Raw genomic sequence first — 17,133 nt, 5'->3', positions numbered from 1 at the left:
GAGCCAAAGCAGCAGATTCAAAGTCAGACTGCCACACTGTGAGTCTCGGGGAAGAAGCCGCCAATGCTTTTTGACACCGTGTCTCCTCTCGAATTTCATCTTATCCTTTTAGTAGATCAATAGCACAGATAGGAGAGCTGTAAAATCAGAAGTTGAAAATAAACGTGTTCTGGTTTCTCTTTGTTAGCTGAAATATTACAGAATACCAGAAGAGTCGCTCCTCCTGACCTTCAGGTGCCTGTGGGAGAGTCAGGTGTGTCCCTGCTGTGCGGAGGCTGTGGCAGGGGAGGGGTGATGGAGGATGCCGACACACAGCACACCTGCAGCACTCAGCCCGTTTCCTAAATCCTGCCAGACTCGGGGTCTGGGCAGCTGCCATAGGAATGTTCCACAGGGGAAATCGTGCCCTGAGGCTCTGGTGCCATGCCTCTGCATGCAGAACTTGCTTGGCTGTGTGTCTGTCTGCCCTCTTGTGCATCTGCACTGTGGCAGTAGATCTGCTTGCAGCGCTCTTGCTTCCTGCCACAGGAGTGCTGCCTGCAGCAACTGAGAGAGGAGTGAGGGAAAAACCACTGCAAATGCCAGACAGCACCTGCAGGTGAGAAAAACCTCTTCTCAGATGATTGACTCAATACCAGAGGCATGCAAATGTCCAAGGAAACAGGTCACATTATGGGACTAAGAGGCTCAGAGGGAAGGGAGCAGCCTCTCACTCCAGAGGGAACTCCTGTTCCAACTGTTCCAGTTGGAATAAATGAATTGGCGTCAGGATCTGTGGGGATGCTAATGCCTCAAGTTTAATTCTGTGATTGCTCAGTAAAGCAAGATCTGTTAAAATGAAAAAGATAGATTCACCTTGTTTACCCTGATGCAAAGGCCGAGGTGAGGATATATTTTTGGAGATAGACCATATGTACCACTCAGAGCAAATTAAGAGGAAGCTCTCAGAAAAAGACTACAGAGGCTGTTGTGCTGCTATAGCAACTGCCAATTGTCTTTGTGTAGTAAAATGTAATGCTCTTGACCCAAAGTGGCAATAAATCTTTGCCTTTCCTTCGCCTGATGTCCTGGCTTACTGTAAATGATTGCTATTGCCCTCGCACAGCACAGGCCACCCCAGCTGTACTGGTAGGCACCAGGGAGGAAAGTCTTGATTTTAAGTTGCTTACAGTATTAATAAAAAAATGATTTTGAGAGGGGAACAAGTAAGAAGTCTTTACCCATATATATATTTTTTTTTATTGCTGCTTACATTTTTTGTAAGGATTTAACTTGGAAGACTTCAGAGTAATTCCCATTGCATTTGGAAGGTGTGGATGTGTATGAGAAAAGAGCAGGAAATTCACAGGATCCAAAACTGAGTAATAGTGTCTATGGGCTTGGATTTAGACAAAAACACTGGTGTATCCAGCTTGCTGCCCTTGGCCACTCTGTTCAGCCTGTGTGGTTACAGATGCGGGACCCTTGGGAGGGATGGCAGCTCAGGCACAGTCTGTGCCACAGCACTCTAGGTAGGCAAAAAATGTCAGCAATGCAAGGAAGAAGCAAACAGAACAATTAAGCATGGAGACATTATTAGCTTCTGGGTTTTGCTCTTTGCCATGCCTGCAAGAGAGCAAACAGCACCTGCTTGCTCTGTGGTTGAGAGCCTGTTGCCTTTTCTGTTCAGTGTTCAGCCTTGAGCTGAAGGGAGACCCCTTGGGTGGAAATGTACACAGGTACAGAAAAACTTTTGGAAGGGGTTTTATTTTAAATCTGAGATGAGCGTGGTTTTAGTCTGGCTCCTCCAGCGGGTGTGAGCAGCACGTGGGGTACAGGCAAAGCAGAGCAACCCCTGTGCTGGCTGGCCTTTAGACATGAGCACTTGCCATCTCTCACCTCTTGGAGAAGCCTACCAGTTCAGCTGGTGGGGGATGTTTTACTGCACCCACAACTGCTGCTTCTTCCAAATAATCCGGGACATTGTGCGTAAAGGCACGTGCACGGTACCCAGATAAGCTCAAGGCAAAGGTCTGGTGTGTCAGAGATCAGTGCTTAGTCCGAGCATGCTCTGGATTCGTCTTCGTGCTTTTATGGAGGTTGTCTCACCTCTCCCTACTGGCTATACAATATGCGCTTTTGAAAAGCAGAAGGGTCAGAATTTAATCTGGAATGCCAGAAAGGAGGGTGTCGTGAGGAAGCCTGGTATTTTTGCTTACCCACACCACCTCCAGCATTCAGCCTGTTTGTCACCATCAGAGGAGTCCTAGCATAGCCTTCATTTTAGAGATGACTCATTTCCTCTCCTGTAATGCTCTTACCAGTGCTAATAATACTTCCACAAGTGGAAGTCATTATTACAGAGGACTGCTGATAAACTGGCTCGTCCTACCTTGCCTCTCAGATGGTATCACAAATGGCAGCCTCAATGTTTTGTGTTCTGCTGGCTGGAGAGAGTAACTTTGCTTTCTACCCTGGAATTTAATTAACTTCCAAAGATGTGCCTGCATCCATTTGGAAACTTGGTAGCATTAACCAAATAAACCCACACAGTGTTTTCTAAAAGACATTTGTTCCTTGATCCTTTGTTTAGTGTGAACGGTCTGGGGCAGGGTCTTTGCTGTCTCCCCTGTGCCCTGTGTGTCTGTAGGAGCAGCCAGGAGTGTCACAGCTGGTGCTGATAATAAGACAGTAATGTGATTCATATGCTGAGGGATAAAGCCTGCAAAGGCACCAGCAGTCACTTTTCCAGGCTCTGGTGCTGGATGTAAGTCTATCACTCCCTGCAGCGTGTGCTTTGCTGTAGAGAAAAGGACATGACTTTTGGCTTTTTCCTGGTCCTGACATGTGAATCCTGAATCCTGATGTCTTTCTTTCAATGTGAAGCCATTTTTTAAACGGTTGGTGGGAAAGAGAGGGATGCAATGTGGCTGCTGACAAATGTGGCAGTAGATGATGGTGTTGCTGTTGTAGCATATGGCTAACACCAGCATGGGAAGGATGTTATTTTAAGACCCCTCCTTTGCTAGTGGAAGTGTGAGAAGCAGAACAGCGAGCCGTCTCACACAGCAACTGAGCTTTTGTGGTAGACATCAGTTAACCTGATTTTTGTATTAAAAAAAAAAGGAAAAAAAGGTTTACTTTGTTTTGAAGAGCCTTCTCTGCCTATGTCTGGCTACACTATCTGAAGGGAGGAAGCTGGAAATGGAAAGGAAATGCATCCTTCAGGGACAGCCCAGCTGGTTTTTCTCAGTCCTCACTGGCTGCTGAGAGCCTGCTGCAGGAAAGAGGGTGCTAAGGACCAGAGGATGTCCACACAGTGGGTGCCCTGGGCCTGGCTGGATGGGCTGCACCTCTTAGGGATGCTGGCCAGCTTTGCCTCTACTTCTGTTGCTGAACTGAGAATGCAACATTTCCCCCCAAAAATAGTGTCGCTCTGCTTGAGAGCTAATAAATGGAGCCTTTGCTTAAACCTCTGGTGTCCCAAGCAGGGAACAAAAGCCTTTTTACTGGGGAGTTAGGCAGGAGAACTGGTACTTCATGTTGCTTGTCCAGTTCTCCCTCTGCTGCCTCTCTGAGGATGCCGAGGTTGTCATTTAATAACCACAGGGGTGGTGCATCCCAGAGGGTTTCCTGCAGCACCTCATGCAGTGGGTGGAGTGGGAGCTGCTGGGAATGGGGGAGCTGGTGCTGCACGCAGCTGGGAGGGACACGGCTGGGCAAGGCAGTGATTCGAAGATGGTGGTGGAAAAATTTCTCTTATAGCTATTTTCTTTGAAGGAGAGTGGGTGTGAGGGGTAGGAAGGAAACTTAAAGTTCTCTGGCATGGGGTGGGAGCCAGCTGCCTGTCTCACACTGTCCTGTATTGCTGTATCTCGTCAGCCAACCCTCCTTTTGGTCCCACTTCTGATCAGGTTACCACACGGCGCAGTAAAACCACCGCTTCCTTCGCTGGCTGAGCTAATGGAAACCCCTTTAATAATTCAGCGGGCAAATTCTGCGCTTGGAGGGGTGGATTTTGCAGGAGAAGGCATAGAGATACAGGTGGTTCTTGGGTGGGCTGCATGGGGGTTGGCTGCGCTGACTGACTGCCCTGTGGCCTTTCCTGTCCCCAGATTGTGATGTACATAGGCCAGGTCTCCAAGGACATCCTCAAGTGGCCTCGGCCCCTCTCACCACCTGTGGTCAAGCTGGAAATGAGGACGAATGCGGAGTACGGAATGCCTTCCACCCACGCCATGGCAGCCACAGCCATCTCCTTCTCCTTTTTCATTGCAACCATGAACCAGTACAAGGTAGGGGGTACAAAAAAAGAAGAGGAGAAGAAAAAGAAAATACATATCTGAAAAAAAGGACGTGTCTGCTTCCACCGAGCTACACAAAGCTGGCAAATCCAAAGCTATTGCCACTTTCAGAGGAGCTCTGTATTTTTTTTTCACAAATGTGCATGTATTCTTTCCTGTGGTTACCTGTAGCTGGCCAATAATAGACACAAAAAGAAATTTAGTGGAAATCTCCTTTCTTTAGCTTGAACTGTGGGCAGGCTGCACTGCCATGCCATGGTTTGGTGAGTTCCCCGTACTTTCTCACATGGGGTGACCATGGAGGGAAGGTGCCCAGTGCCAGCATTTTATGCTCATCCCGTGCCCACCAAGTCACTGCTGTACATCAGGACAGGCCAGCTCCCAGGGAAAACAAGGAGCTCTGTACCACCTGACTTTTGTATGAAAGGAAGAGCATCCTTGGAAATCCCCTGGCTCTAACGTGTTAGGCTAACAGCATACAACATGATTTGAGAGCCTGTTTGCCAGAGAAGTAGCAGCAATTTCACTGCACTGGAGCTGTAGGCTGCTTGGGGATGTTTCATCATTATTTTCTCCCATTATCTTTCTGAAAGGTTTATTTCCTGAAAACTCATTTCTCCATGATGATTATTTTCATTTCATTTTATGAATCCAAGCATGCATTTCCTGTACTCCAGCAATAATAACTTCCTGGCTGCATCGTACTTAAGCGTGTTTCTCAGCCCTCTCAAGTGTATTTCGAGGATAAATCCACGTAGCCAAGAGGGCTTGCAGTACAACCAGGGGGGGTCTTGCTGTCACAGTGTCCCTGGGTGTCCCCCCTGCAGTGCAGTGTCCCCTGTGCAGGGAGAAAGGAGGTCACTGTTCAGTGAACGGTGCTGTGTCCTGGGACTGCAGCTCATAGCAGTGGGGATCTCTGGGTTACACTGACATCTCTGAGATGATTTAACTTCCAGACCCCTCTGGTCCCAGCTGTGAAGCAGCAGGCTTTTCTCCTGCCCACGGCACGGGGACAAGTGAGCAGGTCAGTCGTGCCCAAAGCTGTGCTGCCAGCCCACTGCTCCCTGGTCACTGTGTGGTAACTGCCCAGAGCAACTTGACGGTAGGATGGAGACAGGAAGCCATAAGATGGGTTATTTGTCATCCTTGGAAGATCAGATCCATCCTATGTGTCAGAGCTGCCAAGAAGACTTGGTCAGCAGTACCTTCTCCTCCTCCTTAATCAACAAGTGACCAGTGGGACACGCAGCTCTTCACAGGGTGCCTTGCGCTTCTTGGAAGCTGCCGTGGAACAATAAAACTGCTGTCAAATAATTAAATTATTTAATTGCCTCTATTAGGACAGAAAAATCTTCCAGAACATTATGCTCCTATCTTCTCAAGCTGCCCTAATCATCAATTACTGATCTGGACTAGCTCCCAGGCTGCCTGCTGAGGGGGGAGTGAAGTGGGTGTAAATCCTCTGAAGGCTTAGGGAAGAGAGAAAAGTAGTGTTTTGTGAACTGGGAGTGACATCTGCAGCTGGGTCTGGGCTCTCTATTTGGTGGTTGGAATATACCGGGTGAAAGGGTCAGAAAATAGTTGTTATGCTTAAAATTTCCACAGATGCATTTTTGCTCTGACCTGTGGCCACCCTGGTCAGTTGGCAGCCTCTGGCAGAAGATGGAGACTGTGTCAAATTGGGTGAATTAACTTCAGTTTTTTGTATTTTGAGTTGGTTTATTTTTTACAGAAAAATCTCCATTTTGGACTGAAAGGAACCCAGCAGCCCACTCAGTTTCAGGATTTGAATGAGTAGATTAAGGGCTAATATGTTAAGCTTATTCTTTACCAAATGTAGGAGGGTTTTTTTTTTTCCTTTTTAAATGTTGATTTATTCAAATGCTTCTTTCCAGGCATCTTGGAGAGGGAATTAATCAAAAACAACTTCATAAGAAGATGATTAGACCTTTTAAGTGTCACGGGGATGAGCGGTCCTGACTGCTCTAAAAGCCAGATTGTGGTTTCAGCCCAGACATTGATTCTCCCCTCTCAGCCCACTGCTCAAGGACTATTGATCACACTTCTGCTCAGGCTCTGGGGCTGTCACAATCCCCTCGGCTGAGCTGAGGCTGCAGTGCAACCTTGGACATCGCTTGTACAGGCTGTGCCTTTTTCCTAAAGGTCTTTGGCACTAACATGCTAAAGGTAGATACTGTAAGGGAACAATTCTGCAAATGCCGTCTGTTTCCCAGGATTCCCCACACTGAGACTAGATTTTTGCAAAAGCAGCACGACAGGTAATGAAATTACCTTCTAGCAGGATTGCACATTAGGTGATGTGGGGTCTCTGCTGAGGTCACAATAATCTCTTCAGGAAAGTACAGCTCAGGAGCCACCTCCCAGCATGACATCCTTAGGTCAGTCCGGCTGCTTGGTGTAATGGGTGTATTTATTTTATTTTTTTTTTTCCCCTCCTTTTCACAGTATCCATTTGAACTCGGCCTGGTAGCAGCGTTCGTGTTTTCGACCCTGGTGTGTCTGAGCAGGCTCTACACGGGGATGCACACAGTCCTGGTAAGGTTGTGCCTCCAGCTCTGCTTTCCTACAGCAATTCCCATCTCCCACTCTTCAAACAATGGGTGACCTGCCTTGGCCGTGCCACCACAAGGGATATAAAAGTTGTGCCACTGAATTTCAGGCTGTACATTCAGAAAAGGTGTGAGGGAACCCTCAGGCTATTGCTATTTGAGTGCACAGGGGAATGGTTTGTAGTGTTTGGGAGGCAGAAGCGTGCGGAGGTTGAGGAGCCGGGTGAGGTTGGGGTGGCATCTCAATTGTAGTTCTCTATTTTGAAATTTTAATTGTGAGGAATGCACTTGGGTAACTGAGGCTGTTCCTTAGCTAAGCCTTTTGTGCAACAGTATCACTGTTTTCAGCGAGAAATACCCTGGGCTGGTTTAGCCTGGGAGTGTCGGGGCAGGAATAGCAGGTTGGTGAGTCACGAGGGTAAACCATGGCAAGTGAGCTGCCCTTGGGGGCCCAGGGGACAGCAGGTCTCCTGTTACCATACAAGGGGCAATTATAAAAATATCATTACAAGTTTCTTGTTTTCAGCTGGAAGGAAAATAATTCTCAAAGGACTAGGATGCAGAAATACTTTGTCCGAAAATAATCATAAAATATCTGTGACTTTGTGTGACAGATTGGTTGGGCACAGTTGCTTGGAGACATCAGTCCTGTTTTAGGAACAGATTTCAGTGTACCTGTGATAACACAGTAACTGGTTCCTTCCTGACAAGAGCAAGCACTATTTATCCATTAAATACAGTGATCAAGGTGGTGGTTCAGCTTCCCAAGTATGGATAGAAAATCCTGGCTACTTCCCTGCAGGAGTTTGATATGCACTGTTGGTTGCATGTGCATAAACAATTTAATCTTTTTTATTAAGCAGTAATTATGTTTGCAATGAGACTTGGTGACTGAAAGAAAGAGAGCCCTTATGAGATTAGGGTTAGCTATAAAATATAGCTTGACCTTCCTTTTCAGGCCTAGTGGATCAAAACAATATCTTACATCGAAGCTGGGGACATCCTTTCTTGGCTAGTGACCTTAAGTCAATCACTAAAAATTCTTTGCATACTTCTCTTGCTGGTCCATTATAGTGAAAGACCCCACTATATTTAGATGGATTTTAGGGTAAAGAAGAACAAGTCCTTTGTGCTTTTGACATGGTAAAAAAGGGCTTTAAAATAACCAAAAAAAAAAAAGAAAAAAAGCTCCTTAGTTGACGTGTGAGCAATGCTGCCTTTCAAAAGGGCAAATATTCCTTGCTGGGTTCTTCTTCCTGTATGTGCCATGGTGGGAATGGAGCTGGGGAAAGGCCCAAAGATCGCAACCCAAATGCTGCCCCTCTCTCTGCAGCACATTGTGCCGCCCACAGTGACTGGTTCTGCTGTCCCACCTGCAGTGAGTGGTTCTTTGGGGGAACAAGTGCAGTTCAGAGCCATTTCCCACACTTTGAGGGATTTTTAACTGAGGTCTTAATACCAAGGATATAATTATGTATTAACCATCATATTTTAGTGAGGTAAATGGATTGATAACATATATCCACCAACCTGGTGTAAGTGAACTTTTCCTGTTTGAGGAACCAGGAGTGAGAAGGAGGGTTGCATTGTGCTTTGCTACAGCTGGAGCCCAGGTGTAGAAGCTTGTCTTCTGTAGTCTCAGCCCTGCAAATCAGTTTGTATTTCAGCACCAGTGGTCTTGTTTTTGAATCAGGAGTGGTCTCAGAAAGCACAGTCGTGTCAGTAGAAGAGATGTCACCAATGAAGACCTGGAGAGGCAGTAAGCTGGTATGAGAGCTATCTGCATCATTATAGCTGTACCAGAATGAATACTATGCTTAGGGAAAAGGCAATAAACACCCATTGCCTGGGCTGTTACTGGGATAACATCACCCAGCCAGAGAATGGGGTGGCAGCAATGCACTTGCACTGCTTAGAGGTGAAATAGTTGCAACAACCCACCTTCACCACCTCAACACCAGAATGTCCCACGTGTGGAAAAACAGGGGAAAGGCAGGGCCATTTCTTTTAGGTCTTTAAGTGATGGAATATGAAGGCCTGGCAAAGAGGGAATCTGGAATTACCTGGAAAGGCCAAAGCAAAAATCTGGACGCATTTTGAAACAGCTAATCTGTAACGTTCTAGGGGTTATTTTTATGGAACAAAAAGCAATTGGAGACAATAATACTGGTGGTTGTTTCATTTGCCTTTCTCATCAGAGAACTGTGTCTTAGAAAATATCCCTTTGCGTGGCATATTAAAACATTGGCCCAATTTTTGGTGCCTGCCTCGGTGCAGTGAACAAGCTTTCTTATCTCAGCTGATGAATCCAATCCCTCCAGAGCCACAGCTGATGTGCTGAGAACCTCACTGGTACTGCAGCTGCCCTGAGTTACAAGCAACAATTCCCTGTGTTGGCCAGCACTGTGGGCAGGGTATAGGGAGGAGTCAAAAGGTCGCTTTTTTTGACCAAAAATAAACGTGCAGGTTGTTTCTGTAAACAAAGTCAATGGTTTTCCCCCCGAGATACACTGATTCAGTGTTGGTGCATTTATTACTGTTACAACCTGCTCAGGAGGGGGTGTTAGTGAGCTTCCACCTTGCCCCTTTCCTGTGCTGTATGGCAGTTTTTTTAATAGTACCATTAATCCTGAAATTATCTTCAATATTTTAAAGGTGATGAACAAAGAACGTATTCACGTTACTTTACAGTCTGTGTAGTACAGTCCTTGGAGGGGTAAAATCAAGTAACCTTTAGGAATGGGAACAAGATATTTATGTTTAGGAGACTGAGTGGTGTTTCACACTAAATGAAAACATGAAGGTAACTCAGGCAATAGGTGACCATGCACAAGACAGAGTGGGAAAAGTGTGATTTTTGCTTTGATTGGCAATATCGGGGAAGGTGCTTGAGTGCCACCATGTTTGGTGGTTTGTGCTGGTTTGATACCCTGGGGGATTTTGTGAGTGTTTGCAATTCCAACTGTAGATTCAGCGGGAAGAGCATAGGAGGGTCTCACCTTCAGAAAACTTTTGCAATCTTAAACCAAGCTGTGCTCTATGGCTTAGCAAAATAAAAAGGCAGACCAGTGCAAGAATGGCAGGTGGTGACGGTACCCACGGACCCTGATGACAGGCAGGGAGCATCTTGAAGCCCCCAGTCCTGCATCCCAGGCATCACCTGCAGCTAGGGGATTGCCTCTGTTGTTCCTCTGTACCCGGAGCACGGCAAAACAATCTGAAGGAGTGCAGCATTAGAAACCCCACAGTGGCCTGTTCTTAGGGCAGCAAAGCAAACTGGCAGCTCTCCATCTCAAATCAACGGGAGCAAGGCCTCGCTGGTGCTGACAAGGGGCAGATGTTTGGTGCTGTGTGGGAGCAGGGCCAAACTGCAGAGCACTGGGGGGGCCTTCTGGGGTGGTGGATGAAACCTGTAGAGGACTTGTCTGTGCTGAGGAAGCTGGAGCATCCCAGCAGGGGAACAGGAGGTTTTAAGCTTTGCCGGTAGTACTGCACCTTGAGCAAAATTCGTGCCTGCCCTTATTTAAAAATTCCTTTATAATTGTGGGCTTGGCGAGAGGCTAATCTGTTTACACAGGCGTACAGGAAAGAATGTGCTTCCTGGGAGTGCTAACAGCAGCTCCACCCCCGGGAAAAACTCGGGTCCTGCTCCAGGGGGCACAGCAGGGAGAGTCCAGAACAGCAGTGTTTCTCGCAGAAATCAGAGCCAACCCTCCCCTTCCCATCTTCTCCTTAGTTTAACAGGCAGAGGGGGAAATAATTAATTCACTGCTAAATGCCTGTATAAAGTGTTGGTCTGGAACTCATCTGCCTCCTCTGTGTGTCCAAAAAATCAAAGCTGTCCAAGCACACCGGGATCGAAGGGAGTCACGACAGACGGTTGTGGCTGGGTGTGTCCTGAGCTCTCCAGCAGCTTCTAGTAAGCTTCTAAGCTCCTAATATATGAGAAGCCCATATATCAGTCGATAAAGGTTAAAAACAGAATAAACCACTGGCCTCCAAACTTTTTTGTTCAGTAAAAAATTTTGAACATACACCCCGTATCCATACATTTATATTTACTTAGGATTTGTTTACGTGGACTACTGTACTGATACAAACGTTATAAAACATGCACAAAATAGACTTTAAACATGTAAGAGAGGGGTAAAACAAACACTGCTTTGAAAAAATACGTATATTTTATTTAATTATTAGTGGTGCAAAAGGTATGTTCTTCCCCTAGCCCCACTAATTGCCTTGTGCACCCAGTTTGGAGACCCCTGGTACAAGCCACTGGTTGAGGCAGAGCTGGTTATCTGGGTCCTGCTTGAAAACTGCAGGAGCTGTGTTAACTGTACAGGGGCTGAATGGGAAGGCTAATAAAATTCAGAAGACTTTAATCAGGTTTGTAAATAGAGACTGTCTGCAACTGGGTTGGGAACCGCTGGAGTTGGCTGGGTAAATCTGAGCAAAGCCTTTGTTAGGGAATGATAATGTTTGGTTACATCTCTTTGATTGGAAAAGAAAAGCGTGTGAACAGCTTTTGAGTTCACTCCTTGATCACCCACAGAGGGGTATTTAGAAGGACTTTTTCTTCTAATATGAGGTGGACAAATAGCAGGGTGGGAAATAGAGGTACAGGATGGGGATGGGATTTCTGAACATCAGTCCTGGAAGCAGTCCTCAGCTCTTTTGTGTTGAGGTAGTTACTTAGTGTTGGGCCAAAACATGCTTTGTGTGTTAAGTTATTGTCTAAAAATGGATGTAAAAAGATGAATTGTTATGAAAAATGGACACCTAATAGTATTTTATATACTTGACATCTGTGAACAGCTTTGTGTATTTCCATGGCTATCCTCATGTTATGGATGAGGGAATACATGTAAGTGGAAATTTGTATTAGGAATATGCAAAAATGGCTCTTGGAGTTGCTTAAAACCAAACATGTCGTGAATATATTGCCTGGAAGTTGTAAACAGCTGAAGTTCAGCCATACTGGAGTAATGCATTTCCCAGAATATCATTAAATATTTCTCTTGTGGAAAAAGTCCCCTCGTTCCTGCCCAACTAAAAGTGAAGTTTGCATAAATAATTCATTTTCAGACTGTGACCAACCATGGTAGAATTCAGCTGGCATGACTTGGTGAAAAAGATGCAATCCTGAGAAGAGGACACTGCTGTCTGTGACTAACTTCAGCTTTTGGGTTGTATTTTGTGGCTAGAGTACTAACTGCCGCCTCTGAGAGCAGCGCAGGGAAACTTGTTTTATTGCTTTTTACCTGGCTGCTCTCGTACACACACGGCTTTTGTCTTCTTTCCCAGCTTTGTAGCTGGCAACAATCGAGTTCTCAAAACACCTTATTTGCCTCTGTTAATAAATTAGGGTTTAACTATGCGCTTGCTTCAGGCGCTGTACTGAAAGCCGGACTTCAGTGGCTTGGGCAACAAATTCCCTCCCGATGTATTCCTGCCCGGCGGTGCCTACCTCTTGGCAAGGCTGGCAGAAATCAGGGCACACACACTCACACCACGTCCCACAGCTCTGCACTTTTCATCCCTGGAGCTCGTGTTACCGGGTTGGGAGATGGGAGCTTGCCTCTGACAAAGTACAGCATCTTCCCGTTTATGCAAAGCAAGCAAGTGATAATCCTACTGATGTGATGAAATTGCTTGTAGGATAATGGGAGGGGAAGGGTTTGTGTGAAGGCAGCTTACTCCGAGGTTGTCCCTGAGGTGGAGCTGTGTGTGTGCCTTTTCCATTGAGGTCGTAGGTGAAGAGTGCCCTTAAAACATGGGAGGGGGTGAGGAGGAGAATTTCACTTTTTCAGGGGAAATATGTGTGTCCATAGATACACGTGTATCTCTGTATATCTGGGTTGGGTTTTGTTTAGCACAGGCTACAGGTTGTCCCTGCATATGAATAGCGCCCTTCACTGTGAATTCAGTGTGTTCCTCCACCACTGGGCACCCACCAATGCAGATATTGGTATTCTATCATCACCTTGTTTACCTTCCAGGTCTCACAAAGTTCTTAAATGTGATTTCTTTGCAGGATGTGATCGGCGGAGCACTGATTTCGGCCGTGCTGCTCGTGCTCTTGTATCCTGCGTGGGACATGATAGATCACTTGCTGTTAACTAGTCCCTTCTGCCCACTGTTTTCCATAGTTGTGCCTCTTGTCTTATGTTACAACTACCCCAAACTAGACTATTACAGCCCTACTAGGGGGGACACCACTACTATCTTAGGAGCAGCAGCCGGAGCAACAGTGGGATTTTGGTTAAACAACCAGTACGCTGCACCAGTCTATGCCAGCAAAACTTTTCAGCTTGGATTTCCTCTGATCACCACTAAAGTGGTGGTTGTGCTAGCCAGGTTCCTTGTAGGCATCTTAGTTGTTCTGCTGACGCGCTGGCTCATGAAGAACGCGGTCCTTGGCGTGCTGAGTTATCAGTACAAGTTTCCCATCCGTGACCTGGAGGCCCGGAGACGACTGGAAGTTGAAGTGCCCTATAAGTTCATCACGTACTCCTCAGTTGGCTTCACGGCTACCGTGATTGTGCCGCTGCTGCATGAGCTGTTGGGGCTGCAGTGAGCTCAGCGCCTTCCTCACCGAGTGACGGGCGGCACCACCACTTCAGAGACGCGAGAACTCCATCACGGCTGGTGGCTTAACCAAAAAGTGTTTTGTGCCTTTCTGTGCACTGGTGTGGTGGGTCGACTGTGGCTGGATGCCAGGGGCTCACCAAAGCCTCTCTGTCACTCCTCAGCTGGGCAGGGGAGAGAATATAAAAAGAGAGGTCGTTGGTTGAGACAAGGACGGGGAGAGATCTCCCAGCACTTACAGTCACAGGCAAAACAGACTCAACTTGGGGAAATTAGTTTAATTTATTACCAAACTAATCAGAGTAGGAAAATGAGAAATAAACCCAAATATTAAGAACAACTTCCACCTACCCTTCCCTTCTTCCCAGGCTCAACTTCACTCCTGAATTCTCTACCTCCTCCCACCCACCATCACAGGGGGATGGGGAATGGAGGTTACAGTCAGTTCATCACACGTTGTTTCTGCTGCTCCTTCCTCCTTGGGGTAGGATTCCTTCCAGTCCTCCTCTGCTCCAGTATAGGGTCCTTCCCATAGAAGACACCTCTCCAAAAACTTCTCCGGTGTGAGTTCTTCTGTGGGCTACAGTTCTTCATTAACTGCTCCAGCATGTGTCCCCTGGGGGGTCACAAATCCTGCCAGGAGCCTGCTCCAGTACAGGCTTCTCACAGGGTTGCAGCCTCATCCCCCTGCCCCCGTGTGAGATCTCCACAAACTGCAGGTGGGTCTCTGCTCTACTAAGGACTTCCATGAGCTGCAGGGGTACAGCTGCCTCACGTGGTCTGCACGACAAGCTGCAGTGAAATCTCTGTTCTGGCACCCAGAGCGCCTCTTACTCCTCCTTCTTCAGGGCTCTTGGTGTCTGCAGAGTTGTTCCTTTCCCACATCCTCGCTCCTCTCTCTGGCTGCAGTTGCACAGGGTTTTTTCCCCTTTTTAACTGTGTTATCCCAGAGGTGTTGCCGCTGTTGCTGAGGGGCTCAGCCTTGTCCAGCACTGGTTCTGTTGGACACAAGGGGAGCTTCTAGCACCTTCTTAGAGAAGCCACCCCTCCCTACCATGACCTTGCCACACAAACCCCAACTGGCCAACTTGGAGGGGTCATGGGAATTGCTGGGCACAGATAACTTTGGGTTAGAAATTGCTGCCTCTGCTGTGTCCTGTAACTAGAGACCCTTGGTCCAGGTGGCTGAAGATGACAAGCACAGAGCCAAAATTCCTCCCAGAGTGGCAGCAGTGGCTGTTTTGCCATGGGGCTGGGGGTGCCAGGGAGTGAGGCTGTGCCCTCCCTGCCCAGCTGTGGGCCTGCTCCTGCTGAAGCAGCAGAGCAATCCAAGGAAGGGCTCAGGTTTGGGGCATGGGAGAGCAAGTGACTGGTGGTGTGGGGGAAGAAACAACCATCCAAGAGCAAAGTGCCATCATCAGGCAGAGCTCACGCTTTCTGATGGCACTGCCAGAGCTGGCTAGTTCTGGGTGGATGGTTTTATCCCTTAGAGTTCAAAAAAAACCCTCCAAACATAAACCGCAAGGAAAATCTAACACAAAACATTCTATGTGATTTGTAACAAGTTTATCTTGGATATTAGTAAGAAAGCCTCCACTGAGAGATCATTTGCCCACGTACAACTGAGCAGAGTTATTACCACAACACTGATGTTTGTATTCAAACTGGTTAACTCAGATTAATCTCCTCTGTCTAAGGGACAGGGGAAAGTCCTTCCTGTCATGCAGGGATGACAAGTAGTGTCCACAAACTGCATTGTGGAAGGAGCTGAGTAGTGACTCTGGTGACTGCAACATGTGGTAATGGTAAGATGCCATCGTTTTCTGGTGCTGCACAGCATCACAGTTGGTCTTCCATGCATCCTGCAATACTGTGTGTACACTTGTAGAACAGCAGATTAGGAGTGTTCATGGGAGGATCATCCCTATAACTCAGGCTGCTTATTTAAAAAAATATATATCAGCTGTTAGACCAATGAGCTGTTGAGAAATACAGTGGTGAATGTGGTCTGCTTGGCTGGAAATAAAAATGTTACCATGCTGTCGCTGCAGAGCTCCAAGCATGGCCCCCGTGCCTTTCCTGGCAGAATGTACTGTGAGAGCCAGCTTTTTAACCATGCACGCTTGTCTTCCTGGCTGCAAGGAAAATGAACCTGAAGAATGTAAAGGAGGTTTCTGTGCCATCAGTTGACTGCTTGGATAAATGTAATCAAGTTCCAAAACGGTACCTGGGAGTTCTTCTGAGGAGTGGGAGCCACTCAGGAGTGAAAGGGCTGTGCCGCTTTAAAACCCAGGGTGTCGATCTTCAGAAGAAATGCAGGCAGAAATTTTAACCACTTTTAGATTTGTTCAGGCTGTGGATAAACTGTTTTATATCGGGTTGTGTGGACTTCACATGTGCATGCCAACAGCTTCAGCGAGCCCTTCAGCAGGGCTCATGCCCAGTCACACTTGCCCTTGGGTGAGTGCTGGACTCCGGCCACCAAATCCATGGGGTTCCATCCTCAGCCTCTCTCCCTCCTACACGCCACAGAAGCGCTGCCATCAGGCTTTAAAACACCTTTAAACCCCCTGTGTTAAGAGTGCTGTATGATGTACAGCTGCAGTGCAGAGCTGGAGCCCTGTGGAGGGGCCACATCGCAGTGGATGGGACCAAAACTGGGAAAAAACTTGGCAGCAAGATGGGTGTTTAAGCTGGGGGATGAATCAGTCCCAAGAAAGGCACAGTTTGACAGGGACATTCATGCAGCTTTATGTGTAAAATTTCTGTTCTGATTCACATCTATTTTGTGCTACAAAGATTTTATAAATTATATATAAATGCTGCACAAGTATTTTTATAGTATTAACCTGCATGTGATTCATGCAATAAATGCAAACTGTATTTGGTTCAAATTTTAAAATATACCTATTTTGCAGAGTTGGGTGTTTGTCTGTTCATTTTTGTGTCCTCTATTGCTACTTGTAAATGACTGATGTGAGGGGAACGAGTCCCAGTTTATACAGATTCCCAAGCGCAACCACGCGCCTCTCTTCCCAAGCTGTCCCATTGGTGGCCCCTCGTCTCCTGCTCAGTCTAGCTGAATTTTTGCATTCATTGAGCAGCCCAACAAAGTTTTGTGGCCAAGGATGTGTATTTGAAACCAGGTAGGGCCATATTGTCCTACCAGCATCATGCCCTGCCTGGAAGTGGTATGGCCCTGGGCCCCAAGTGCCCACAGCTGATGGGGGTGAGCCCGATTGCTGCAACAGTTATGCAGTTTCTGTCATAGCAAGTACATTGTACTAGAGCAAATGTACTAAGACGTAATAAAGAAACAGAACTGGGTTTACAGGGGTCCAGATCTTCAGAAGTTTCTAAGATTATTGGCTTGCTCTGAAATATCTTGGTGTTAGCTCCTAAAGTAATTCTTGTGGAACAGTCATTTAGTGCAAATCTTAATCACCGCTTTTGTTGTTATATATATTTTTTTTCCCCTAGAACTTGCTCACCTTGATGTGTATCCAGTTCCTAATTGCCTGGCTTATATGGATATTTCTAGGTAAGACTGTGTTTTTTCTTGGATTTGTGAAATACACATCAAACACTCCTGTGGAACAATGACATTCACTGGTATCTTACTGAGTGGGAGTGGGGGCAGGAATTGGGCTTTGGGATGTGAAAAGACTGATTCTGAGAGTTAGAGCAGAGAG

General features: G+C 46.8%; 1 protein-coding gene across 1 annotated transcript in view; it reads left to right on the top strand.

The window, feature by feature from the left end:
- Positions 1–13,691, top strand: part of SGPP2 (sphingosine-1-phosphate phosphatase 2) — a 33,169-nt gene extending 19,478 nt beyond the window's left edge. Inside the window, exons 3-5 of the mRNA XM_027903211.1 lie at positions 4,095–4,274; positions 6,750–6,839; positions 12,888–13,691. Coding sequence (XP_027759012.1) covers positions 4,095–4,274; positions 6,750–6,839; positions 12,888–13,430 — 813 coding nt within the window. The 3' untranslated portion in view covers positions 13,431–13,691. The remainder of the gene's footprint in view (positions 1–4,094; positions 4,275–6,749; positions 6,840–12,887) is intronic.
- The last annotated feature ends 3,442 nt before the right edge of the window (positions 13,692–17,133 follow it).

This window comes from Empidonax traillii, unplaced genomic scaffold (assembly GCF_003031625.1).
Source record: "Empidonax traillii isolate 1590-97213 ecotype Southwest subspecies unplaced genomic scaffold, ASM303162v1 scaffold943:size483155, whole genome shotgun sequence".
NCBI lineage: Eukaryota > Metazoa > Chordata > Aves > Passeriformes > Tyrannidae > Empidonax > Empidonax traillii.
The sequence above is the reverse complement of the archived record's forward strand: the minus strand, read 5'-3'. Positions and strand labels throughout refer to the sequence as shown.